General features: G+C 54.2%; 1 protein-coding gene across 1 annotated transcript in view; it reads left to right on the top strand.

Moving 5' to 3' along the window:
- The first annotated feature begins 2,515 nt into the window (after positions 1 to 2,515).
- The window catches only part of TRIM71 (tripartite motif containing 71), a 63,782-nt gene continuing 38,954 nt past the window's right edge, over positions 2,516 to 27,343 (top strand). The window contains exon 1 of the mRNA XM_053221731.1: positions 2,516 to 4,008. Within this exon, the coding sequence (XP_053077706.1) occupies positions 3,133 to 4,008 (876 nt within the window). The 5' untranslated portion in view covers positions 2,516 to 3,132. The remainder of the gene's footprint in view (positions 4,009 to 27,343) is intronic.

Consider the following 27,343-nt stretch of genomic DNA (forward strand, 5'->3'; position numbering starts at 1 on the left):
TATGAAAGAAACTCAGATTGGCAGTAGATGGGACCAAGAGGGCCCCTCCCTCATCTTTAAAGTATAAAATGTTTACTTTTATTTCATGGCAAAACAAAAGGGGGGGCTCTGTTTCGTTGTTTTCCAGTTTTATTGACCTACAACGAACATGTGTTATGGTTTCCTCTGATGATGATTTTTCCACTCCTCACACATCCCAGTGAGTGTGCACTGAGCCCGGATTCACTCCAGGGGCTGAGGTGAGCGCTCCCAAGAGCAGCTGAGGACCGGGCCTTTCCTGTGGGGCTGTGAGGCTCTTCTCCCTTGAAGCTCCTTCCATCTCAGGACAGTACTTGGGCTGCAGGAAGAATCTGTCCTGTGAGGGAGCGGTGTCTGCAGCCTGAGGCCTTCAAGCACATTTGTTCAGCTGGGTTGATCGGAGAGCTCTTTCCAGGTTGATTTTTCCCTGGAAAACTACCTGAATTCTGATGAACCAACTCAGGGGAGCTGGGGATGTTTACATAGTTGTGTTGTTTTTTTTTTCCTTCTTCATCATTTTGGTTATTGAGGCTGAACACCAAGTTATTTTTTTTTCTTCTTATTGAAGTACAATTTACAAACACTGAAATCTTGAACAGATCTTAAATGGCAGACTGACAAGTTTGGACCAATGTATACACCAGTATATTTCTATTTCCTTACTGCAGAAGGTTCCATCCTCCCCCCTTCCCAGTCCAAATCCCTTACCCCCAAGGGTACTGGTCCTATCCCCACGGCTTAGTTTTGCACGTTCTAGAATTTCCTGTGAATGGACTCGCACAGTATGAACTCTTTTGTGTTTGGCTTCCTTCTCCTAACATGACGTTTTCGAGATTCATCCAGGTAGTTGCCCGTACCGGTAGGGCCCAAGATGTCACTAACGCGACGTGTTAAGATGGGGACAGTTGTTCAGACCAGACGCCCTCTAGACCCTGGTATGTGGCCTTCTGTGCTCTTCTAAGCCAGCCTCTCTCCAGGGCCGAGCAAGTTCCTCTCCCAGAACTGCCCAGGCAGCCGGAGGAACCACCCAGATGGCCGCGGGGCCGTCCCCGGGCAGCCTCCCCTGAACCGCTGCCTCTGCCCCCCACCCCCCATTAAACTCAAAGGAAACTGGCTCGTCCGCAGATCAGAATTCAAGATTCGTTAAATTCCACGCATCCAGTAGTACACACAAGTGTGTGTTTGGGGATCATACGCAGAGTCCTTGAGAAAACGTAAAAGGAAAAAAAAAAAGTGTGCGTGTGTGTGTGTGTGTCGGGGGCGGGGGGGGGGGGTAAACCCAGACCTCGCTGGCAGTGATCTCGGCCTCGGCAGAACCAGGATTCAAAATGAAATCTTTTCTTTTTTAAATAAACGGAAGAGTCGCTCTCCGCTCCTCGCTCGGAAGGTTTCAAAGGTCGTCACACCGAAGCCCGGGGGCGTTCATCTCCCCAGCGGCCTGGAGAAGGGAGGAGGTCGGAGGGAGGAGGGAGGGAGCACACAAAAGCGAGCCGTGCCGAGAGGGCTAATGTTTCCTGTTTGCCTGGAACCCCCTCCCCTGTGTCCCCTCCCCCAGCCCCCTCCCAGCACTCGGGCGGAAGTGAGTTTGCTCCTTTGGAGATTAAAAGGATTCCGAATTCCGATCAGTCCCAATAACCGGCGTACCGAGAGCAGAGGAGAAGGAGAAGGAGGAAGAGGCGGCAAAGCAGAGAAAGAGGGGGCACGCGCGCGCGTGCACGCACTCAGGCCGAATTGGGGAGGGGAGTTGTGCACAGCCCCGGGAGGCCAGGGCGCACGGCGCAAGCAAGGGCCAGTAGGCGCGGCGCGGCCGAGGCCACCCGAGTCCCGCTCGGGGGCTCCGAGAGAAGATGACGCGGGCCGGCGGCGTGGGCCACGCGGCTCCCGAGCTCACCGCGCCTGGCTGCTGCCGGCTCCACTGATTCCTGCGCGCCCCGGAGGAAGCTGCGTCCCCGCGGCTCGGGATCGGAGGGGGGACCAAGGCGAGGGCGAAATGGCCCGATGACAAAGGAAATGTGATCCCCCTTCGCTGCCAAGGTTTCAGAGAGGACGGACGTGAGGAGGAGGGGCGCGGGGCGCGCGCGGAGCTCGGATAGCATTGCACGACGGCTCGCGCGGAGCGGGCAGCGGGTACATCTAATATCTTCCTGCCGATGAATAATTCAGGCCGGCCCGCGGGGACCTGCGGCCCCGCGCTACAGCGCGGCTAACCCGGAGGGGAAGGAGCGCGCGCGGGAGGCGCCAAGGCCCGGCGAGGCGGGGGCGCGAGGGCCCCGGGCCGCGTGGGGCGCGCGTGCGTGTTAAGCGCCGGCAGCCGCGGCCGGGCCAGGCGGGCGCGCGGGAGAACCGAGGCGCGTGGGGCGCGCGTGCGTACTACCCGCGTGCGGCCGCGGCCGGGCCCCCACTAGCTGCAGCTGCGGCGGGGCCGACCGCCCGGCAGGGGAGGCCGCGCCCGGCCGCGCGCCAGCCCCGAGCGCCGCACGCCGGGCCACCCAGGAGCCCCGGGCCGCCGCGTCATGCGGCGGGGCGGCCGGCGTCGCGCGGGGGCACACGGGCTGGGCGTCGCGCCGCTGCCGCCTTGGCTAGGGTGGGGGGCTTTCCTCTCCCGGGAAGAGACGAACTAAATCTGTTGGAGGAAAAGCAACGCACCAAACGCTCGCGGAGCCGAACGCCGCTTCACCCCGTCGGGACCCGGATTGCACAGCGGACTCCACCTTGGGGGGGGGGGCCTCTCCCCGGGGCTGGCGAGAACCGCGCTTCGGCTGCTCCAGCGAGCCCTCTGACCTCCCCGCCCCCGCTCGCCCCTCGCGTGTCGGGACTTGTTCGGCGCTCCCGCTCCTGAAGGCAACGCAGCCTCGCGTCCTCCGGCAGGAATCCGGGTCGCCTCCGGGCAGCAGCATTTGATGCCCGCAGCGTCGGGGCCGGCGGCGCGCGGGCGGGACGCGGCGAAGCGGGGCGCGCCGAGCCGCCCCGGGGCCGGCTCCTGGCTCGCAGGCCCGCTCGATGCGTGTTTCTGAGTGAGTCGGCGGCTCCCCCACCCGCCTCGGCGGTGCTCTCCTCCCCTCCTCCTCCTCCTCTTCCTCTCCGGCCTCCTCCCGCCTCCGAGCCGGCCTGCAAATGGCTTCGTTCCCCGAGACCGACTTCCAGATCTGCCTGCTGTGCAAGGAGATGTGCGGCTCGCCGGCGCCGCTCTCCTCCGGCTCGTCCGCGTCGTCGTCGTCCTCGCAGACGTCCACGTCGTCGGGCGGCGGCGGCGGGGGCCCGGGGGCCGCGGCGCGCCGCCTGCACGTCCTGCCCTGCCTGCACGCCTTCTGCCGCCCGTGCCTCGAGGCGCACCGGCTGCCGGCGGCCGGCGGCGGCGGCGGCGGCGCGCCCGGGGAGCCCCTCAAGCTGCGCTGCCCCGTGTGCGACCAGAAAGTCGTGCTGGCCGAGGCGGCGGGCATGGACGCGCTGCCCTCGTCCGCCTTCCTCCTCAGCAACCTGCTCGACGCCGTGGTGGCCACGGCCGACGAGCCGCAGCCCAAGAACGGGCGCGCCGGGGCCCCGGCGGGCGCGGGCGGCCACAGCAACCACCGGCACCACGCGCACCACGCGCACCCGCGCGCGCCCGCCTCGGCCCCGCCGCCGCTTCCGCCCGCGCCGCCGCCGCCCGCGCCGCCCCGCTCCGCGCCCGGCGCCCCGGCCGCCTCCCCGTCCGCGCTGCTGCTGCGCCGGCCACACGGCTGCAGCTCGTGCGACGAAGGCAACGCGGCCTCGTCGCGCTGCCTGGACTGCCAGGAGCACCTGTGCGACAACTGCGTCCGCGCGCACCAGCGCGTGCGCCTCACCAAGGACCACTACATCGAGCGCGGCCCGCCGGGTCCCGCCGCCGCCGCCGCCGCCGCCGCTGCCGCGCAGCAGCTCGGGCTCGGGCCGCCCTTCCCCGGCGCGCCCTTCTCCATCCTGTCCGTGTTTCCGGAGCGCCTGGGCTTCTGCCAGCACCACGACGACGAGGTGAGTGCGCGGGGGGCGGCGGCGGCGGGGGGGGGGCGAGGGGGGTGCGGGGGCTCGCGCCCCCCCGAGGACCTCCGCCCCCGGTCCCCACGCGAAGGGAGCGGGGTGGGGGGGGGGTCCTCTCCGGCTCCCGTGTCTTTCCCCTGATGACACGGCAGTCGTCGGCGCCGAGGAGGTCGTTACCCGGGAAGCGTGTGTGGCGAGGTCTGGCCTCGGCGCGCTTGCTGCGAGGGACCCCGGAAGGCGCGGAGTCCCCTCTTCTCCGTGTCTCGTTTGGTGCAGTGGCAGGTCGTGGCCGCCGTAGCCTCCGTGTGTGTGTGTGTGTGTGTATGTGTGTGTGTGCGTGCGCGCGCGCGCGTATACAGCTGTCTTGCGTGTGCGAACCCCCCCCCCCCGCCCCCTTACCTGGATGGTCCCCGAGGTCTGAGAACACTCCCCCCTTAGGGGCTTTGACTTCCTCATTTCTGTTTGACAACACGTGTGTGCTGTTAAGACGCGGGATGGAAGGTGTGTGTGACTGTGTAGACGCGGTCTCTGGTGCAGGCACAGCACAGCCCCCCCCCCCCCCCCCGCGTCGTGAGGCCCCTCCGTCAGCGCGTTTTCGCGTCCCTGCTTGTCGGACTCGCAGACTGGCCTTGGACTGGGGTGTGAGCCCGGACACGCACGGCTGTGAGTCGGCAGCGCGTGTGCCCGCGGGGACCCGGTTTGCACGTGCGCGCCTGTGAGTGGGGGGAGTCGGGGGGCCTTGCCCACGGGTGTCACCGAGCTGGCACGACAGTCCCTCGGGCCCGACCGCGATCCGTGTGGCTGCGCCGCGGGCTGGACTTCCTTCGAGAAAAACCGGAGCCCTCTGCCGCGGCGCGAACCTGGGGCCTCGGCGCAGAGTCCGAGGGCTGCGGTGCAGGCTTTGGGTTTGATTTCGCTCGTTTGGCCGTCGACTGAACCTCGCTCGCTTACTTTCCGCACTGTGTGAGGCCTTCCGCTTACACCTTGGCCCGTCAGAGGAAGGGACTAAAGTCTTTGAGGAGCGGGCCCCGCCGGGAGGGTCGGTAACTTAAGCCGCCGTCCGCCCGCAAACCCGTGAGATGTGGTGTGTGTGGTGGCGAGGGTCCTGCCTGGCAGGGGAAGCAAGCGGGAGACGGCGGAGGCTTTGGAGACCAGGAGCGCGAGTGCCGGGACCGAGCGGGGCCGAGGCTTGCGCAGTGTGCCGCCTCCTCCACTCCTAACCTGTTATTTGGGGACGAGGGCGGAGCTATTGCCTGATGGCCTTAAGCCGGCGTCTCCTATTGGAAAAAAGTCGAAATTGTAATCTACTGGTTGTAGGCGCCGCATTTTAAGTTTCCTTCCAGGTATTAAGCTAGGGGGCATTCTTTTCCTTCATTTTTGAGCGTCGGGTAGGCACCTTACAAGTTTCCACATTCGGGGAATGCTTTTCCACGTTTGGAAAAATGAATGATTGAGCTAAATCCGATCTTGAAGCCCCGGAATGAAAAGATGGAGTCAAATCACTTGAAGATTAGGGTCAATGGGGGGGGGGGGGGGAGGAGAGCGTCTCGAATCTGCCACAGTCTCCCTCCTGGGGGTTCGGGGGCGCTGGTTGAATTCTCCCTCCTAGCAGCTGAGCTTAGACGTCAGGTTTTGTTTATGTTCCCAGTTAAAGATCTACACTCGTTTTACTTAGGCCAAGGCAGAAAGATGCTCCGTGTGGGCAGACTTGTAAAAGGTTTATACACTTTTAAAATTATACCACTGTTCAAACGGTGTGGGCGGGTGTGAGGTGTCCCCTCGCCCTGGTGGTTCTCCGGGATGCCCTGAAGATTCGCTCTGTAAGTTGTGCAACACTAGGCTCAAGTTTGGCAAAGCATTAATGGATTCCCTCGTCAAACTGCTCTTTAGAAGCAGGAAGCTTTCTCCGTTTGGGGAGTTGTGTCCCCTCAGGTTTCATTTAGAGAAGGTATCTTGGACAGGAACGCTTAGACCTTCGGTCGTCTCTGCGTTTAGGATGCTGGGAAGTGTGGGCTTAAAGGTGACAGACCGGTGCTGTGAACGGTGGGCCAGAGTGTTAGGAGAGAAAGCACCAGGCTCATGCAGGGGTCTGACCCTCGAGTTCTTGCCCATTGCCCTCTGTGTCAGGCCCGGTCAAACAGTCCAGGGAGCCCCCCGCCTTCCAGTGGTGCTGCCTGGCCTCGGGAAGGAGGCTGGGACCCCGGCCTCTCCCGGCTTTAATGTCCGGGAAGGTGCTTTGGGCACCCGGACGTGGAGGCAGCCAGTAGGGTCTGGCCGGCGCGGCTTTCCTTAAAGCACCCTCCACTCCACCCCCCTCCCAGGGTATCCTCCTTAGGGTAGGCAAGGTTTCCAGAACTTGGCTTAAAATGTACTTGTAAAACCTCAAAGAAGATAATTGGATGTAGCAACAAGACGATAAAGGAATCGTGGCTCGTTTAACACCGTAGCTTGGTGTCCCAGTGGTGAGTTCAGAGGCCTGCAGGCGCCAGGCCCAAGGGGCGGCCAGGCCCGGCCGAGCAGCCGGTGGTCAGCAGGGCGGGAGCCCTGGAGGCGGCGGTGGCGGCGGCGCAGCGGCCGCTCCTCTCCTCGCGGGCACTGAGAAGGCAGCCTGGAGAGTCGGGGCGCGCGCATTTTGGGCGCAGCGTGTAGGAATTGGGCGCGCCCCGCGGTTGCCCTGGTCGTGGTGCTGTCGTGTGGGAGATGAGCCCTTGGCGGCTGCAGGCCACGCGGGCGGCTCAGAGCTCGGGGGCGGGGGCGGCTGGGGCGCGTCGGCACCCGGTAACTGGCGGGAAGCAGCGTGGGATCCGAGCGTGTTCGTCCCCAGGAGAGGCCCTGTCACTAGCGGGGTGGGGACGTGGCGGGGACGCGGTTGCCATCTTGAGCCGCGGGAAACATTGCATCTCAGCCAACTGACCAGGGCAGTGTTGTTCCCAGTTAGGCCGGGCGGGTGGGTGTCGATCTTCCTGTCTCCGGTATGGAAGATGGGGTGCAGGTGCTGATACAGTTGGCCTTGGACCTAAAAAAACCAACCGAACAACAACGACAAAAAAACAAAAAACAAAAACAAAACAAAACAAAACAAACCCTGGCAGCTTCCTATCAGTATAAATTCTAGAATTCCAATCCAATAGGATCCTGTATGTGGACCCATCCATCCTAGGCTGGGGGAGCTCTTTTTCTCCCCAGGAAACTACTCTCCAGAAGTCAGCCTCATTCCACTTCCACTTCGAGGAATGAATTCTTGTCTTGTATCTTACTTTGACTGAGTCATGGTGAACGGGGATATTACCAGTACTGGTCCCAACATACCCTACGTTCCCAGAGCCTAAGCTCCTTCAGGCATGCACCCCTGAAACTGTATGTGCGAGCTGTGTAAGTTAGGAAATGTATGTCCGGGACACTTGGTTCATGGCGGCAGGAAAACCGTGAAAAGAAATGTGCATTCTAGTGTTTGCGCACCCATCGTCCACCTGCTCTGCAGGATTTGGCGGATGTGTTTCTGCTTAATGCACGTATCTCCCCCATTTGCCCAAACAACCTAGCTTTCCATACATTCCTTGGAAATGATTGGCACTTGCCACTTTGAATCCAGTTCACCAGGTAGATTCCTGAAGGTTGAAGTCTCTCGAATTAAACAGACAAACAGAAAAATGCTTGACGACAATATATGGGCGAGAAATGCTCATTATTGATCTCTTAATTCCTTAGCCTTGAATGTAACCTTGGGCTTTTTAAAAAGTCACAGGAGGAATGGAGCCGAGGAATGTGCCCGGCCTTCCATCAAAGTGCCTGGGGATGGATTTTAGCAACTCTTTTGGATCCCGGGGACGCGGGCCATGGCTGGTTTGGCAAGCCTGTGCTCCTGAGGTGGCCTTACAGGCATAGCCTCGTCTAAAGTGTGCCAGTGGTCGTGGAGGCTGTGATGGCATGGGCAGTCTAGAGATGTTCTGTGACTGACGTTTCTTCCTACAGAGCAAACGACGCTGGGTTTAGGGTGACATAGGCTTGTTCCGGTCTGCAAAACTTTTCCTTCCAATGCTAGGAAATACGTATTTTGGAAGCCTGGAGATGCTTGGGGCGGAAGACGAGCTCTCTGCCTCCCTGCAGTTCTCAAGTGGATGCTAGTAAACACTCTTTGCTTCAGTTGTTTCCCAGTTAATTACTAAGACATGGAATAAAGAAATGTGGAGAGTGTTGGAGGCGTAGGATTTCCCTTTTTCCACCCCGATTCTCCCTCCTGTCGTAGCTACTTATAAATGCTATTTTTAGGGAGCTCTGTTAAATTGGAGGACGCTGAAACCAACATGGACATGCAGTGTCTCAAAGCACGCCTTAAAATGGGAACCACTCTGTCCTCGCATGCGAAGTTTCGAGCATTTTGTTTGGCTTTTTGTTTTTTTATTTTATCAACATCGTACATACAGACTTGAGATGGCTGAAGTGCTTTTTGTTGGTTGAGGTACTTTGCCAGGAGAGAAAAGGATTCGTAAGTTTTTCTGATTGAAGCGAAATTTGACAGTTCTGATCCTCTAAAATGTCACCCCTCCCTCCCCAATTTTCCTTCCTCTGGTGCCAACTGTGCTTAGTCTTGCCACATCCCTCTCTCTGTTCCTCACGCAGGGCGGGGTTTGTTTCAGATGTATTCATTCTTCGTGAATAAAGGACCGTTTTGGTGTCATTCTTCGTGACGGGCAAAGGTTGGAAAGCGTCCTACCATGCAGGCGGTCCAGTGCTCCCTCCCCCCAAACACTAACAAAGAGCTAGAGGCTTGGCCCAGCCAGTGACGCGGTCGTTGCCAGCCTTCTCTCACTTGGGAAGAAGGCAAGATACTGGTGAAGAGTTTCCGTTGCTGAGAGGGAGCAAGATGGCCGCCCGTGCAGGCCCCCGTCCCCCTTGGCCTGACCTGTCACGCACCGTGATTTGCAAGAGGCAGCTTGGTCCACCTTTCCTCTTCGGTCCATGTGACCTCGTGCTTGTTCAGTACTAAATTACTCCTTTCCCTTTGAGGTCTTGTCTGTACCCACAAACTGAGCTGACTGAAACCAGATTGACTATTTTGACTGACGAGACTCCGGAAAAATCAGGAGGGATGGGGGTTGAATGCCCGTGGCTGTTTACGTCGGAAACTGTTTGACTCAAACCTTGTTCCACTGTAATTCCTTCCTTCATATACCATCCCCAGCTTCCTTCATTTTTAAAGATTTTTTTTAATGTTTTTATTTATTTTTGAGACACAGAGAGACAGAGCATGAACGGGGGAGGGTCAGAGAGAGAGGGAGACACAGGATCCGAAACAGGCTCCAGGCTCTGAGCCGTCGGCACAGAGCCCGATGCGGGGCTCGAACTCACGGACCACGAGATCATGACCCGAGCCGAAGTCGGACGCTTAACCGACTGAGCCACCCAGGCGCCCCGCTTCCCTCATTTAAAAAAAAAAAAATGATGTATGTTGAGAGAGAGAGAGAGAGAGAGAGAGTGAGTAGGGGAGGGGCAGAGAGGGGGGGAGACCCAGAATCCGAAGCGGGCTCCAGACTCTGGGCTGTCAGCCCAGAGCCTGACGTGGGACTTGAACTCAGACCACGATATTGGGACCCGAGTGGAAGCCGGACGCTGTGACCATCTGAGCCACCCAGGCACCCCGCCCCCACCCCCCTCTACGCGTCACATAGTTTGCTTGTCGTTGGGTCTGAAGGCAGAGTGCGGTGAAATGCTCGAAGACCCCACCTCCTGGGTTTCCGTTCCCATTCCAACCTGGGTGCGATTTGGGGAGATCATGCGTCATCTGCAGACTTCTGGCTGGTATTTTACTTTGTCCTCCGAAATGTGGAGTTTCTGCTGATCTCCGTTCCTTACCAGAACGTCAGATCCTACCACATGAGTTCTTTTTTAAATTGTGTTATCCCAGTTTAATGACCAACAGGCCCCAACATTGGCAGCCAGTTGTAATTTGTTCAGAAGCATTTTTTCTTCCGCACGGATGCCCTAAGGAGGTGTGGTAGTCTTTGGCGATAAAGTTATTGCTCGCAGTGCTAGATTAACAAATGAAGTTCTAAGTCCTGGGCGTGGTCACGAAAGAGGGGATGGTTCTCGACTGTGATTTCTCCAGACATGCTTCTGCAGAGTAGCATTCACTGTCAAGATTGATGGAATATGAACGAAGCAGAGCCGTGCACACACGAGAGAGTAAGCGGGTCGGGGTCAGTTGTGAAGCCTGAAGGCGTTCTCTTGTAGCTCTGATACCTTGCGAAGTTTGAGGGGCCCCAAACTGGTGAGAAACCCACGGGAACAAGACAGTCGCTCCCTTGCCTTCCCAAACCCGGTCCGCAAGTGTATCCTTTAGTTGTTACTTCGGGGAAGTTAAGTTTGGCCAGCCTTTTCCTTGTGGACGGAACCATTTGCAGTTAAAAGAGTTTTTCTTGAAATGTCCGTGGGTTGGGGGCACTTCTTTCATACTCTTTGACCAATTAGGATAATTATGAAAACGGTGTGTATTAAAAAGTTGACATGGGGCGGCGGGGTGGCTCAGGTCGTGATCTCACGGTTCTGTGACTTCTAGCCCCACCTCGGGCTCAATGCTGTCAGCACAGAGTCCGCTTCGGATCCTCTGTCCCCCTCTCTCTGCCCTTCTCCCACTCATTCATCATCTCTCTCTCTCAACATAAAATAAAATTAAAAAAATAAAAAAAAAAATGGACACACCTAGGGGGCGCTTGGCTGACTCAGGAGCACGTGACTTCAGGATTGTGAGCTTGAGCCCCATGTTGGGTGTGGAGATTACTTTAAAATACTTATTTTTTTTTAAAACTTTATTTAGGCCATCTCTGTACCTAACATGGGACTCAAACTCATGACACGAAGATCAGGAGCCTCAAAAGTAGAATGAAAACTCTCCACGCTCAGATTTTGCGGCTAAGGACGCTTCTGACGCCTGCTTCACAGGTGTAGACAGGTGGCAACAGCAGTCCCCATTCAGACCCTCCACACGCTTGGGTGTGGACCCTCTGCCCCTTTGGGAGACACTGGTCTCTTAGGATCCTCTGTGGCCTGCAGCCACGAGAACGTGTGGACACATGTGGAGCAGAAACATGGACGTCCTAGTCGTAGGTCCCCACGGGGGGTTTTCCGGGCCGGGATGGTGCCGCTGTTGCCTCCACTGTTACGAAACTGCAGGCTGCGGGGGGCGCCTGGGTGGCTTGGTGGGTTAAGCGTCCGGCTCACGTCATGATCTCGCGTGATCTCGGGTGATCTCGCGTGAGTTCGGGCCCCGCGTCGGGCTCTGTTTCGGATTCTTTGTCTCCGTCTCTCTCTGACCCTCCCCTGTTCATGCTCTGTCTCTCTCTGTCTCAAAAATAAATACACGTTAAAAAAAAATTAAAAAAAAAAAAAAACTGCAGGTCGTGGGAGGTGCTGTCCCGGTGCCTTCTGGGGCCAAGAAGTCAAAGTCTGACGCTGTTACCCAGAAGCAGACAGTCCCGTCCTTTCTCCCTCGGTTTCCCCCGTTGTCGGAGTCCCGCCGGGACCCAGGTGTGGTTTGCTCAGTCCCCGCTTCCCTCCTCGCCGCAAAAATCACAGCGGGGAGGGGGCACCCGGAGTTTGGTGTGAGGCCGGAGACATCAGCGGCTCAGCCGGAAAGCTGGCATCCCACGCGGGCCATGGCCTGTGGTGGCTCCAGCCGACTGGTTCCGTTGAAACTTTCCTTGGAGGTCCGGGGCGGACCTGTGCTGGTGGGAACCAGAATGGGCTCCAGGTTAGCTGCTGTCCCGCAGGGAGTGTTCTGTCCACCCAGCCGCGGACTCCTGCCAGCAGGCCGCACCATCCACAGGCGCCCCCCGCCCGGCCGGCCTCCGGCTCTCCCACTGGTGTTGTGCCCATCAGGAGACGCTGCTGGTGTTGCTCCCACACCCGGACGGGCCGCCGCACTCGGTGTCGTCGCACAGCTTAAATAAAAGTGAAATGCGCGCAGAGCACTTCTGTGATTTGGGAAGGTAGGAGGCCCTGGAGAAGCAGCAAAATAGCCCCCAGTCCCCTTCCTCATGGGGTTGATGGCAGCTAGTTTGGCAACGAGGGATTCCCGGCCTCCCCGGCCTCCCCCCGTGGCCTTGCCTTGGTTCTGGCCCCAAAGCGGGGCTGTTCCTGGTACACGGACAGGGCACCCGTGGATGGCTCCTGCGTGTCTCCCCAGTGTGAACCAGACTACTCAGCCCATCGCGGTGATTGATTGATCGATGGACTTTTTAGCCCGTCGCGGGTATAATCTTGACTGAGCGGGGAGGCTCAGTACAGGCTGTGGGAAGGATCTCCCCCTTTCCCTGAGCCTCCTCCCTCTCCTCAGCCTTGAAGACGTCCTTCAACCCCCCCCACCTCCCTTTGTCTGCAATTCACGCCGAATCTGTGCAGAGTTTGTGCCTGGGTTTGTGCCTTGTCACCTCGGAGTGAAGGCAAAGGAAGGAACGCCTCACTTCTAGGCTGGTGATTTTCTGGTTTTGTTTTTCGGTATTTGTTTTTGTTCACTGGCATAATTCACATATTGCAAAATTCACCTTTTGTTGGTGTACATTTCTTTCCCATTTTGATGATGATGTAGCGTGTAAACATTAGGAAAAAAAGAAAAAGATTACATAGTGTGTGAAAACTAGCGCAGTCAACATACAGAATGGTTTTCATCACTTCCAGAATGCCTCCTCCCTCCAGCCTCAGCCGACACAGGCCCGTGGTTTTGTCTCTCTTGTCAGAAAACAGAGTGACGCGGAGTCGAAGACTTTCTCCAGCACGGTGTTTGCACTTGGCACAGTGCGGACTGTCCGCGTGCCGCGGTTCCCTGGGTTCCTCCCTCTTTATGGCTGAGCACTTTTCCCCTGTAGGGTAGCAGGCGCATGCTCTCCAGCCGAGGGGCTCTCGGTTTCCTGTTTTCGGACATTTCCTGCCTGGAACACGTGCGGCGCTACCTTGACTGGTGGAGGTCCGCCTGGCCCTGGTCTCCCGTTGTTGTTGTTGTTGTTGTTGTTGTTGTTTTGGGTTAAAATTTTTCGTAATATTTATTTATTCTTAAGAGACAGAGCGTGAGTGGGGGAGGGGCAGAAAGAGACCGGGAGACCCAGAATCCAAAGCAGGTTCCAGGCCCTGAGCTGTCGGCACGAAGCCTGACGTGGGCTCGAACCCACCAGCTGTGAGATGGGGACCTGAGCCCAGCCGACTGAGCCACCCACCCAGTGCCCCTTCTGATCCAGCCGGTTTGTCGGTGACCTTGTGTGCCTTCGAGCCTCAGTTTCCCCATTGCTCTGCAGGGATGGTGACTTGGGGCTGGCCTCTTTGAGAATCAAATGAAGTATCTTCTGGTGAAAAATTAGAGTGTGGCTTGAACATACAAGGTGAAGACATTTGGAAGCGTAAGTACGGTGAGCACAACGTTCCGTTAGTTTCAGGAGGACAGCATAGCAATTGGACGCGTGTGCATCCTCGTGCTCCTCGAAAGTGTAGCTGCCGTCTGGCACCACGGGACACGGTCACGTACCACAGGCTGAGCTCTGGTGCTGTGCCCTCCCTCCCCGTGATGGCCTTCATCCCACAACTGGAAGCCGGTACCCCCGTCCCCCCTGGTTTTTATTTCCTGTGGTTTTTGTTGGCTTTATCAGAGCTTTCGGGGATTCAGAGGACTACTCTAAAAGGAACATTTATTTTACCAATGTAATTGGAATGTTTTAAGAAGCCACATGGGAGCAAATAAAAAAATCATAGCTCTAGTCGGCTATGAACCAACTTCAGTATCCGGAGCTTTGAGGGAATCTTGGGGCGAATCCCCATGTCGTATGGAAGAAGTAAGGTTTAGGAATCCCCACTTTCAAACTGAAGGTTAGTTAGAGGGGAAAAGGGTTTTTTGTGTTAGGGGTTTATTCTTGTTGGTAACTGGAAACCAATCCTGAAGGGACAGATAAACCAATCCTGAAGGGACAACAATATCTGTCCTAACAAGAGATGGTGCTTAATTCTAGACAACGTTTGAGACTTGCCACGACAGCTACTGATTTGTGACGGTTTCATCCCTAAGTGTTACAGCGCGGTAAATACACGGGGCCGCTCCTGTGCTTTACTGTTGGTTGTTTGCTAACTAAGGAAATCCTACGCTAACATTGCTAATTATATATGTCAGTGTTGGAAACCTACAAATACGTGGGAAGAAAGGCGGTACGAATATTTGGGCACGTCAGACTGAAAGTTCCGCTTCAGGTTTGAAGTTTGAAAGCAGGATTCCTCTCAAGGAAGGGTGGCGTTCATATTTGGTGTTTCTAGCCTTCCTGTCGGTGCTGAACCCACTGTCGACTGTGTAAGGTCTGCTGCAAAACCAAGCACAAAATTTGAATTTAGTGACAGTCTGCCCAGTTCATCGGGCCTGTTGGTTCCAGCCCCATGGAGTTTGTTTCCAAGGGCGTGTGTGTGTGTGTGTGTGTGTGTGTGTGTGTGTATGCAAAACCAGTTCTTCCCCCCCCTCCAAAAAGTATGAAAAGCAACAAATAAGTGGGAATAAAATTAAGAAACCACGTGCAAAGATCCAATTATGAAGATGGGGGTGTGGAAGTTTGACCCTGGTTTGGGAAGAGATTGGGTTTCAGGCTCTTGTCCCCATTGGGGGCCTGTGACAGTTTTCTCCTGTGCCTCACGGTGGAGAGGAGAGGGGTGTTGTGTGTGGGGTCCCAGAAAGTCTGAGGTAAAGCCCTGGTGGGGGGGGGGGGGGGTCCAGCAGATTAAGAAAACAAAAGTCTACAAAGCCAGCCTGTAGGTCCTTGTCCTTCCTGCCAGGCCCTTCTCAGTTCAGTTCCTTGACTCGCAGGCAGCTCTGGAAGGGTCCTCACTGCGTGATCTCCTCCCCAGCTCCTGGTGCTGGAGGCAGACCGGTTTGCCCCCAGTGAACGAAACCAGGAACCGAGTGAACGCGTGCGTATTAATAAAAACTGTGGAACATTTGCAGACGCTTGATGGGTTACAAGGGAAGAGGGGAGATAACAGGGTTTTTAAAATTTGTTTTTTTTTTTTAAACAACATTGACTTTTTTAAAATTTAAAAACCAATGTGTTTTAAACGCTTTATGTATTTTTGAGAGAGCAGGAGCGGGGGAGGGGCGGGGGGGGGGAACGGAAGATCCGAAGCGTGGGCTCTGGGCTGACAGCAGGGAGCCTGACTCTGGGGCTCCAACTCACAAACCCGTGAGATCGTGCCCTGAGACGAAGCCGGACGCTTAACCCACGGGGTTAAGGCACTGGGTTTCAGGCACCCCTGAAAAACAATTTTTTTTTTTTTTTTAACTTCACAGCACTTGTCACTTGAGGCTGTAATTTTTCCGAATACGGATATGCCTGTGAGACTGTGTGTGACCTTTTCATTCCTTCCTCCTTTACCATCGTCAGCTTGTAGTTGCTGGATGAATGGAAAATTGAGATTTGAAATTTTCCTCAGGGCTACCTTGTATTCTGTTCCCAGGAACAGTCTGGACTGGTTAACTCTAATTCTGATAGAACTGTAGAAGAACATAAATACCTTTGTGATATATGTGTAAAAATTGTTTTAGGTGTGCGCCCACTTCTACTTCTTTCTCAAGTGTATGACCTGGATTTCTGTGCATTTTCTTCCAAACTTTTGAACACACACACACACACACACACACACACACACACACGCCTGTAGGAATGTAGTCTTAAAAACTTGTGCACGTTTTCCTGTACTGACTAGTGGTTATCAGTGCTCTGAACTTGGTGTTCATGGTGTGGAATTTATGTAGCTGTCCTCTTACTTGGATTTTTCTCTACATTTGGCCATTGCATTCAACAGGAACATCCTCCAGTCCCTGTGGCTTCTAAGGGGAAGACCCCCTCCGCCCCCTGCCAAGGAATTGCTCCCACCGTGAGAGGTGTATTTGAAATGTTAATTTGCTCCTGAGATCCTGCCTCCCACCAGTCCCATTTCCTTCCCACCCCACCGGCCAAGGCCATCAATCTAATGGGAGAGAACTGGCTCCTCCTCAGGTACTTTGCATGTCCGCGATTGCCGAGAGGCGAGCAGCTTTTCATATGCTTATTGGCCATTTGTGTTTCCTCTTTGGATTGCCTTGGGTCCGGGGCCTATCTCTCCCGGGTTTCAAGAAAATCAATTTGTTGGCATTGTGGATAAATACTGAGTATTAGCTGTATGCAGAGGATTTCTCCGAGTCCCTGAGTCCCTGTTTATTTAGCTTGGTAGACCTTTTACATTTTTGTGTGGTTGGCGATAGTCTTTTACTTTGTTTACATTTTGTGTCTGTAATCTCATTCTAGGACGCATTCTTGGTGTATCCTATGAGGTGGGATCTACACCCATGAGCTTAATGTCCTGTTAGCAAATGGTGTTAATGTTCCATTTCTTCTGTGAACCTCACATTTGTGGAAAACCTTTCTGAGAGTAGCTGTTGGCTAAGTGTGAAGAGGGTATATGAAGGCCATTACCCCGTGAAAGCCAACTGGCTCGCAGTTTGTATTGGTTGAGTGGTGGTGCTTTGGGCTCCTTTACCGGTGACCTCTTAGAGATGTCTTTAATGGACTCTTGTTCCTCCTAAGTGGCTAAAAAAAATATAACTTGTTAATTCCACCCCTCATGTCACTGCTGCTTAACACTTTGGATTGTATCACTGGTTGCATCATGCCTGTGCAGCATTATCTTTAGGACTCTATCATTTAGTTAACATAATCGCACAAATGATGCAGGTGTTTTGAGGTGTCATTTATTTGTATACTGTAGTTATGGTTCCACATTCTGCTTTGTTTTTTATGTCTAATAGTAAACCCGACATGTCCTTGTAGAACAAACACAGTACAAGTCATTTACTCCTCTTCACTGAGGTACAGTTTAGGCACAAATGCATTCATTGTCAGCACACGTTTTGATGAGTCTTGACAGATTTATATACCCCACCACCACCACCATCAAGATAGAACATTTCTACCGTCCCAGAAAGTTCCCCTGCTGCAGTAGCTTTTAGTGCTAATCTTTGGAGAATTTGGCCTGCTTCTTTGATCATGGATGTTGATGATTTACCGAAACTAGAGGAAGGCATAGGACTTTGGATGTGAATGAATCTCTGAGGATGGAAGGTTGCAGTGTCTGATGCCCTGCTCTATTGCTGATGCAGGATAGCCGTAAAACTCCCTAAAATCCTCACCCTGAAGCATTTTAGCCTCCGAAGGCCCATAGTCCCTCCTTTTCTCTTTCAAACTTTTGCTGTTTCAGGGCCACAATGCAAATGGTCAGGGCACATTGTTTTCCAAGGAGCAGATGCCTGCTGGGAGGCAGATTCCTCAAGGATTGCTTGGAAAATGTGGAAGCGAATTCCATCCAATCAGCACATTTCTCTTTGAGCGGCTGCCATGTGCCTGGCTCTCTCCGGGTGTTTGAGGACACAAAGGACCAGAACAGAGGTTGCCTTCTGGGGACCCTTACATAACTATAAAGGGAGGTAGAATTGCTGGGGACTTGGGGTATCATGGTGAATAAGGTACATGGTAAAAGTGTTAAAGTGTTTTTGGTTAGGTTGTTGTGCTTGAAAAGTTTTTTTATTCGATTTGATTTTTAAATTCAGGGACTCCAAAAGGGTATGCAGTGGAGAGAATTCTTAATGACACAGCGGCGGCTTCCCGTGTTCTTCCAGAGGGGGTGGTTATGGGGGGACGACTGCTGTCTTGTCCTTGGAGTCTAGGCCCTTGGTAGTGAACACTTCCAGAAAGTTCATGGCTTTTCCAGGGCCTGCCAGGTCAGTTGGAGGTTGACAGTTGCTGGCTTCCATTCCCAAAGACTCTTCCTTTGAGGAAAAAAAATTGGTTTTGAGCTTCCTGGAAAATTTAATTTTACAGGGCAGTTCATGGGCCAGTTGTAAATACCATTCAGAACTGCCTTTCGCTGGAGGACATGTTCTCCAAAAACTTTGCGGTAGGTTTTAGGCAGTTTCCTTTGTGCAGAGTTACTCAGTCTTCAGTTTAGAAAGCTGATTATTTGCGCTTTGTATTGGGGAGGGGTCCCTCATGGCCTGACACCATCCCACGTTCCTCTTTTTCGTGTCTAGCTCACACACCTGCATGGTCTCTGGCCCCCAGTGAGAACTGGGTCTGTGGAAGGAGGTAGTTTTGATCTGGAGTTGAAACTGAGTAAGGGTGGCAAGGCCGCAGGGCGTGGAAGCACACTGCCCCCTCCCCACCGTGGGCTTGGGGGGGGGTTTCCGGTGGGCGGTCCCCAGGTACAGGGGAGGGAGGACCACTTCAGGAAGAAAGACCCAGGGGCCTTTGAGGAGTGAGGTGGGCGTTTGAAAAGCTTGGAAGCACTTTGCTGAGGAATCCATTGGTGATTAGAACTTTATCTGCAAAGCAAATGTTCAGCCAGTGTTTACCAGAGTTCAGACAGGCTCCAGGGAGCTGTAGGGCCCCATTTAAAACCTGCGGTTGGGATGGTGAAAGGGGACTTTCATGGGAACACAGTCACCCTTGGAACCACCTCTACCCTTGGAGCGAAAGAGAATCTTGCGGTTGTCTCAGGCTCTCCCAGAGCTGCTTTGAAAGCCCCATCGAGGCCATCGGGAGGTCCTGTCCACTGTGCCTCTAGAAGTGGGTGCATCAGCATGCAGAGGGAGGAGACGTTGCTCCCCTCTGGTCCTGTTCCCCACGTGCTCTATGCAGGGGACCCCTGATTGGAATCTGCCTGGAATCCTCATCTGTGGTGAGGCCGGAGCTGTAGTTTAAGAAACAAGCCAACAAAACCCGCCTCCTGTGTTTTGAAGGACGGTAAACTGTTTGCATTGGTTACAGTAAAACGCCAGTATGGAGCATGAATACAAAGACCCTGAAGATAAAGTTAATGATTACATTCGGAGGTTTCGGCCTGTTTCCTTTAGAGATTTTTCTCTCTTGACCTTTACTCCATCGTGGTTGAAGACTCAGCCCCCAAATCGCATTCCCTGTTTTTATAGGGTCCAGTCTTAATACTTGCCCTGCAGCTTTTACTTGGGCCTTATCTCTGGCAGGAGTGGGCTTCCTAGAGCCCCTTGCTGGGGGCGCTTTTCTCTTCCCAGGTTTGTTTGGATACCACCCCACCCCCCAGGCTGGGGCAGCCGGAATTCTTCCCGGTTCTTTGTTCCTCCTGAAGGGCGGGAATGGCCGCCTCCTGGAATGTGGATCGCCCAGGCTTGAGTGGAGTGCCATCGAAGCCTTGTGTGTCTGCTCCTGGGGACTTCTCTGGGGTCAAGTGGGCGTGGGGACAGGGGAGCACCTCCTGGTTCAGTCACCCCTGGTTGATTAAACGAACCAGTTTTTGTCCTAACCGTAAACTGAAGAATCCCCCTCACCCCCATTAAAACAACAAAAACAAAACCCCACGCGAAGCCAATGAGAAACTCCCAGCGAAGCTCCCAGCTCCAGGTTTGCCCCATCTCACTGGGACCCTCAGGACTCACTGGGAAGCCTCCTGACCCGGATTGCCAGCTTTAGCTCTGGCCCAGCCCCCCCAGAATGCCCAATTCGTAAACAGTAAATAAAATTTTAGTATGAGTCTATCCCATGCGATACTTGGAACATACTTACACTAAATATTGCTGTCTGTCTGAAATTAAGTGAACAGTGCTGTATTTTATACGGCATTTCTACTTGTGACACTCCTTTGAAAGCTATCAGGAAGGACTGAAAGGCCCATACAGGATCCCTTCCTCTCTGCGCTTGGGTCCTTATAAATCCTTGTCACAGGGTTCCTCCTACGTGACAGCAGCTTGTCGCAGGCACACACACAACACCCGGAACAGAACCTCTGTGATTCCCGCACCCCCTAATCCCTGTAGGTCCTAGCCCAGAAGGGGGTGGGGAGATGAATGCCAAGTCTCATCAGTGGAAACCACATGCCAGCCTGGAGACGGGAGGAAGCTCTTCCTTTCTACTGATGCAAACACTGAGGTCTCAGTGCCCCCCATAGGCTGGTGTGTTGGTGAGGGTTCACAGTGAGACGCCTCCCAACCCCACCTCCCCATTACCATCCTCAGGGGGTTGGGCAACAATATAGGAAGAGCAGTTCCTTGGTTTTCTAGAAGAGGAGCTTTGGGTACAGTTTTGGGGAATTTGGCCACACACAGACACCATGGAGACATCCGACTTGGTTGTGGGCACCTGTATCTATGTGCTTTGCTCCAGCACAAGAAGGAAGGATTTTCAGTGATTTCCACAGCTCGGGAAGAAGGGAAGGCCGGAGAGCAGGTTCTGTGTGTTGGTAGCTCTTTACTTGGGGCTGCCGGGGAGGGGAGAATTTATAGGTTCCTCTACTGTGCCTGGATTTGCTGCCAGGAATGTTGTTGGCCCTCTCAAACTGGTGGCTGGTCAATGACATAATTGCATGGTGTTGCTCATTTTGCTTTGACTGCCAGGAAGCTCAGAGCCAAACTCCATCCAGGAAGTCTCATTGACATGCTTCTCCCTTCTTGACCTAAACTTGTTTCTGCATGTTATTGGCTTTCTTTGTAAGCTACTCTTCTTAGATCTGGGTAAGAGTTGCTGAAATGAATTTCAGTATAAATTTTGAGTGACTGATGAGGGGTTGTAAAGTGCCCAGGGTAGGGACAGTGTTTGATTCAATAAATCTCGCTGACGACTATGTAAAAGAATTAATTGTATCAGTATAGTACTTGTCAGACAAACACATAATCCTCGTGCGTGCCCTGTCCCTCCCTGGACAGAGTTCAGACCCGTGCCCAGGAGCTGAGAGGCTTGCACAGCTAGGATGTGCCTGAGAGCTGCTGGGGCAGCAGGACGACAAAGCCCTCGTCTGTAAAAATCAAAGCAGTTTGAGAAACCCCAGAGTTAGTCCTGTCACCGGGCAGAGGCCATGGCTGGGTGTAGGGTCTTCTGACCCAAGTCTCCGTCCCCACCGCCCCCCACCCCCAATCACTCGCAATTTGGTAGAGCTTGAAACCCCTTCTAGAGGGGGCGGGAGGAAGTGGTTAATCCCCACTTCCTTCCCTGGGAGTTTTATGGGCCTCTGGGAGCCTGCCTTCCTCTGGCCTTAATGGTCATAAATGACCCTCTCCCAGGGCAGGGGCCAGGCCCCTATGAATCTCTACCCAGATTCTAGGCATTTGGGTGGTTAATAAATGCTTTTTGAAGGTGATGCCTTGGTCTTCTGTAATTGGGAGGTGGAGTGGGAAGCTGTGTAGGATTGCTGGGCTGTGGTGGCTTAAGTTAGGCATTGTGAATGAGCAAGCAGTCCCTGGGTGCTGGAGCTGGGTTGGACTGAGGGGCCTAGAGGGCAGGGCCTCTCTCTCCTTGAGGCACTCTAGCTGCTGTGTGCGCCCCCCAGATCTGGCCTGCCCCAGGATGGGGGTGGGGAGAGGTGTGCTGTTGACCCTCACTGAGGGCCGAGTGACCTCGCCCTACCCTGTTTCCTGTGTTTCATTCACCAGAGTCTTTGGATAGCGGTAAGCTTAATTTTTATTTTGTTGGCTTACTTTTTGATGAAGAGCAACAACAAAAAACATCTGAGGTTGCCCAGCCCTTGGGATGGGCTTGCAGAGTGGCCTTTAAGTAAGGAATACTGGGGTGTGTCTGTCAGCCTGGAATGGAGGCTGGGGTATACAGCGCATTTAGTCCTGATTGGCTGCAAAACGGCTCCGGGAGGGAAATCTCTGGGCAGGCATCACCTCTCCTGCTAGCAGGCCCCTCTCTTCCCTTCCCTCCTAATCCCCTGCCTCCCGTTCTGCAGGGTTTTAATGAACTGTGTTTAATCTTCCCCGGGAAGCTTCCCGCCTGCCTGCTTGTCCCCGTCACCTGCTGGGTTTTCTGTTCCAGTCCAGCCTAGGACAAGGAGTGTTCCGAGAAGGGCACTTCTTGGCCCAAGGGCCACTGGAACCTCCCTGAACTCGCTCTCTCTGCTGTCTTGCTTGCTAGGACGTTGCAGAGCCAACCCGGAAATCAACTAGAAGGCAACCAGGACTTAGGCAAGGGTTAACCTGGGCCCTCCTGCCCGTGCAGCACTGGCCCTCCTTTGTGGAGGATCTCCATAAATCCACCTAGATTTAATGGTACACAGATAATTGCAGATAATGCACTTTTTCTGTTAAGAACTCAAGGTGCCTGGAAGCAAAATAAAGAAAAAACAAAACAAACATCTATTAGAGTCCCAGTGTTTTTTTTGAAGTATTTCATGCAAAAAGCATTTTTAGTCAAGGCCCACTGAATGCCAGTGCTCCTTCGTTTCATTCTGTTTTGTGTTTAAATCAGCCTTTCACTATTTAACAGTGACAGAGGAGTTGCTTAACCCTGGGGCTCCCTACCCCATAGAGATTCTGATTATTTAAAACTAGGGCGGGGCTCGGATTTGCATTTTAAACCGGTGCCTCAGGGTTCTAATGCAGGTGGCCCCTTGGAGAAAAAGGTTTAAAAGACGGCCCAGGAGAGGGAATTTAAGGTCAGGGGAGTCCCTGAGCACACTGTTCTGTGTTTTCGTATGGGCATTGGAACCCTCAGTTGTCAACCATAAATTATGTCTCGCTTATCCTGTCTCAGTGATTGCACCTGAGTCATTACACCTGTGTATCATCAGATGCCCCGATTTAAAGTCGCCCTTGATTGGGGCGTGTGGGTGGCTCGGCGGGCTAAGCGTCCCACTTCCTGTCAGGTCTTGATCTCGTGGCTCCTGAGTTCGAGCCCCACATGGGGCTCTGTGCTTGAGCGCTCAGAGACTAGAGCCTGCTTCGGATTCTGTGTCTCCCTCTCTCCGCCCCTCCCCTGCTTGTACTCTGTCGCTGTCTCTCTCAAAAATAAATAAACGTTAAAAAAAATGTTTAAAGGAGGCATATGATGAGGGGTGCCTGGATGGCTCAGTCAGTTAAATATACAGCTTTGGCTCAGGTCATGATCTTGTAGTCTGTGCGATTGAGCCCCACATCGGGCTCTGTGCTGACCGCTCAGAGCCTGGAGCCTGCTTTGGATTCTGTGTCTCCCTCTCTCTGCCCTTCCCCTCCCCTCCGCCTCTCAAAATTAAACATCAGAATTTTAAAAAATAAAGTGGCCCTTGATTGTAGTGACGCTTTAACTTCGTATTTGGTGTATATTCAACTTCAGGCCGTAGTATCACCCCTTCCTCTGAGCTGCCTTTGTAAAAGAGCGTCAAGGAGAACATTGTTAAGAAGTGACTTTATATTTCCAGAGTTCTCCAGTCTCCATGACATTGGGGAGAAAATCCAGCTTAGACGCATTGATGAAGACAGTGACTTTGGGGGACCTGAGTTGGAGTGGAACCCCCACAGTCCTCGCGTAGGGAAACTGTCGCCACAGACAAAGAGGCTGGAACTAGGTTAGCCGCTCTGGGACCGGATCCAGCACCACATCCCGCTGTCCACACAGCTGACGCGTGTCAGGCTCCGTCCCTGGCCAGGTCTTGGGTGCCGGTCCTGCTGCCCGTTGGCATGTCCCCCACGTAGAGAGCCCTGCGGGAGCCGCCTGGGGACTCTCCAGGCACCTGTGTGCAGAGCCTGGGCGCACCGGGCCTGCTCGGGCACTTAGGGGGCTGCTGGGAGGCCGTGGGGGTCTCGGGGCCTCTCCAAGGAGAGAGGAAGGGTGCCTTCTCTCTGCCGAGGCGGAAATGACTGTCGCCCTTCCGAGAAAGCAGCCCGGCCTTCCTCTCGCTGTGTGGCTAAGTGTAGATGCAGCGCACGCCCAGGTCTCATTTGGGGTTTGGAAATAATCCTTCCAGAGCTACACTGTCCTTTTTAAAAACATCAGCCAATTTTGGTGAATGTTTATTTTTGAGAGAGAGAGAGAGTGCGCAGTGCGCAAGCAGTGGAGGGGCCGATTGAGAAGGGGGAACAGAACAGCGCTGACAGCAGAGAGCCCGAGCGGGGCTCGAAATCGCGAACTGCGCGATTACGCCCTCAGCCCGAAGTCGGATGCTTAACCGCTGAGCCACCCAGGGGCCCCCAGAGATACACTGTTGTGTTTTTTTTCTCTCTCCCTTGGAAAATTGGTCTTGTGAATATCGTGCTGTATTTCTCATCTCCGTGTTTCTTTGATAGACTGAGTCTGTAAATAAGGTCCCTCCCCCTGAAGTCCAGTGGTTTCATACGAATGCTTTACCGTGGCAAAGGCCGTCTTGAATCAATCTACTTCCCCTCCCCCACAGCCGCCTTTGACAAGTGCAGGGAGGTAGGTCCACATGGGACACATCTTTCCCAGGCGTCCCCTTTTCACTTGACGACCATAGTAAAACAGCTGCCACCGTGCTGCGGAGGGGAGCACGGCAGCGCTAAGATCAGGCTGGGATGTTGGGCTCGCGGCTGCTTCCCCGAGACCCAGCCAGCCAGGGCTGCTCTCCACCGCCCAGGGCGAATTCTGTTTGGGTAGAGACGCGGGAGACCAGACCCACAAAAGCCCTGCAAAGATGTGGGGAAGCTGGTTCGCTGCTGTCCCCACCTCCTCCTGCTACCACACTGGGGTGCCCGCTTTCCCCCCTCCCTCCCTCCTTTCTTTTTAAGTCTTCCCCGCAAAGCAGTTAGCTCTCTCACCAGTCGGCATTTGTGGCTTTGGCCTTTTCTTCACGAGGGTGTAGGGGAGTCGTTCGGGGTTACTCACGGGGACAAACCTTTCCTTACCGCAGTGGGCGTTCTGTGAGGTCATACGCCGGTTGGGTGGACCGTGAGGGAACAAAGCACCTCGGGGTCTTTCCGTGAGGTTTCTGGGTCTGTCGCCCGCCAGCCGTGGGAGCTGTGCACAACCTCGGCCTTCACCGTCTGTAAAATGAAGGTGGGACTGTGGCTCGATAAGTTGTGCTTTTGACACGTGGTGATCCGGGGACGCCCTGGGCCCGGAGCCCGACTCGCTGTATCCGTGCTTTTGGCAAGCCTGCATCGAGGCTCTGACGTGAGCCCCGCGCGGCCCCTTCCTCCTGTGACAAATGAGTGTGCTGACAACCAAACAGATTTGCTTGGGGTCTGCCCCCTCCCACACTGGCCTCTGAGTCTCTCTGGCTCAGGTTGCTCTCTGTATGGGGCTCTGTCTTTCCCTTTGCACTCGCGATAGGACGTATCGGAGAGGTGTTTGGGTGTACTTCGTACGAGTGGCAAAGAGCAAAGTGCCGCTCGCTTTATTCCGTGACCCTGCGCACGCCGGTCCTCTGTGCGTTGGCTTCCCTCTTTGCCGAATAGTGACAGCGGTGATAGGTTCCTGGGTGCACAGATCTGAGATGCCGGAGTTCTGACAGATGTGCCCCTCGGGGTGGGGTGCCCTCGGGGGTGGGGTGCGGTCCTCTGCCCTCTTGGCTCTAAGGACGCAGGAATCCTGCCAAGGGAGTTCTGTCAGGTCAGGCCCATAAACTTTATCATCCTTCCTCCAGAAGTCAGCTGGTCTGCTCACTTCTGTCCCTGATAACCACTCGTCTTCCCTGGAGGGATGGGGGCCAGAGGCTTGGGAGGGCGTCTCCAAAGAAACTAGGAGATGGTTTTTGCTGATTCCTTGCCCCTTCTTCATCACTGCGTATTTTTAAATAATTTGCTTCTTTCATCGCTCCTTTTGGAAAAGGAGGCTCCAGAATTACACTTGACTTCATCCGTGAGCAGGAGCCCAGGGTCACTTTTCCCTTGCTGGGCAGTTCTTAAATACCAGTGTCCGCCTCCTTTTTGCCCCTTAGTCCTGGTAGGCGGAATGAAGCCTGGAGCCCTGGCCAGACCGAGGTGTCCAGTGGAGGAAAAGCTGGGACTCGAGGCTGCAGGAAAACCCAGAGCCAGCTTGCGGCCCTGCCCCTGCTGGCTATACCAAGCCCCACTGGAGATGCCGGGGCCCTGCTTAACCTAGGATGCACACCCCCGTCTCCAGTCAGAAAGCTCCCCCTCCAGCTACAGTCTGGGTTTGGGGAAGGGTTAAGATGCTTTTTACAATTTTTCGAGCGGAGGTGGGGGCACCTGGGTGGCTCAGTCTGTTGTGCATCCGACTTCGGGCTCAGGTTATGATCTCGCGGTTTGTAGGTTTGAACCCCACGTCAGACTCATTGCTGTCAGCGCTAAGCCCGCTTCGGATCCTCTGTCCCCGTCTCTTTGCCCCTGCCCCACTTGTGTGCTCTCTCGCTCTCAAATAGAACCTTAGAATTTTTTTTCAAGGTGGCGCCTGGGTGGCTCAGTCATTGAGCGTGAATTTAAAAAATCTAAAAGTTTTCAAGAATTCCTGTTTTAGGAATTGGTATTCTGGTGATCCTGGCCCAGGGAGGTCAGAGGGGCCTTATGCAGAGAGCTGGGGCAGGAAGGGGGGGGAGGATGAGCCTTCTGTGTGCATTTATTTTTTTTTTTTAACGTTTATTTATTTTTTTGAGACAGAGACAGAGCGTGAACGGGGGAGGGTCAGAGAGGAAGGGAGACACAGAATCCGAAGCAGGCTCCAGGCTCTGAGCGGTCAGCACAGAGCCCGACGCGGGGCCCGAACTCACGCGGGATCATGCGAGATCATGACCTGAGCCGAAGTCGGCCGCTTAACCGACTGAGCCACCCAGGCGCCCCATATGTGCCTTTAAATTTAAAAGCTATCCACTAGAAAATGAACCTCAGTTTGGATAGACAAGGTCAGAAGAACCAGATCTTGTGGGGCTGCCGCAAAGTCTTGATGGTTAAACCTGTTTTTATAGGGAAGGCAGAGGGGACTCAGTCCTCTTCCCTGTCTTAGATTGTAAACTTGGCATTGTGATCTCCTTCCCCTGCACCACTGATTTGTAAACAGCGTGGTTAGAGGCAGGAGCCTGGAGAGATCTGGAGAGCCGAGTCCTAACCCTTTTTCCTCCATTAAACCTGTGCCTGTTTTAGCTAGATAAGCAGACGTCCTCCTCCACTTTTTGCCTGCTGGAATTAGCAGTTGAGTGCATTGCCTGCCGATTCTTTACCTTTTTTTTTTTTTTTTTTAAAGAAGTTAGATTCCTTTGAGAATCTGATGTGTTCACCTTCTTCCCAGAAAGATGTGCACATTCACAGTTTTGCAACAAATCGAGGGTTGCTCCCATCTAGTTAAGATTTTGTGGCTCAACATTTGGGGGGATGTCTCCAGTGCCTTTCAAAAGCAAGATAGTTCTCTGCTATTACGAATTTTAAAAAGCAGAGCAAGACCACCCCTAGCATGGATGGTTTGAGAATTGAGTCCCTGTGGCCCTGAGGCCTGTGGTGGTGAAGCTGTTCTACTCTCTGTATTTGTGCTGCTTTGGGGGGTGAGGTACATAATGGGGCAGAAAGGTGTTGAGGCAGTTCTGAGCTTGTTTAAAATGCCAACCCTGTGGCAGGTCGGGGGGCGGGGGTTGTGTAGTACAAAGAGATGAG

The sequence above is a fragment of the Acinonyx jubatus genome, chromosome C2 (assembly GCF_027475565.1).
Source record: "Acinonyx jubatus isolate Ajub_Pintada_27869175 chromosome C2, VMU_Ajub_asm_v1.0, whole genome shotgun sequence".
In the NCBI taxonomy this organism is placed as follows: domain Eukaryota; kingdom Metazoa; phylum Chordata; class Mammalia; order Carnivora; family Felidae; genus Acinonyx; species Acinonyx jubatus.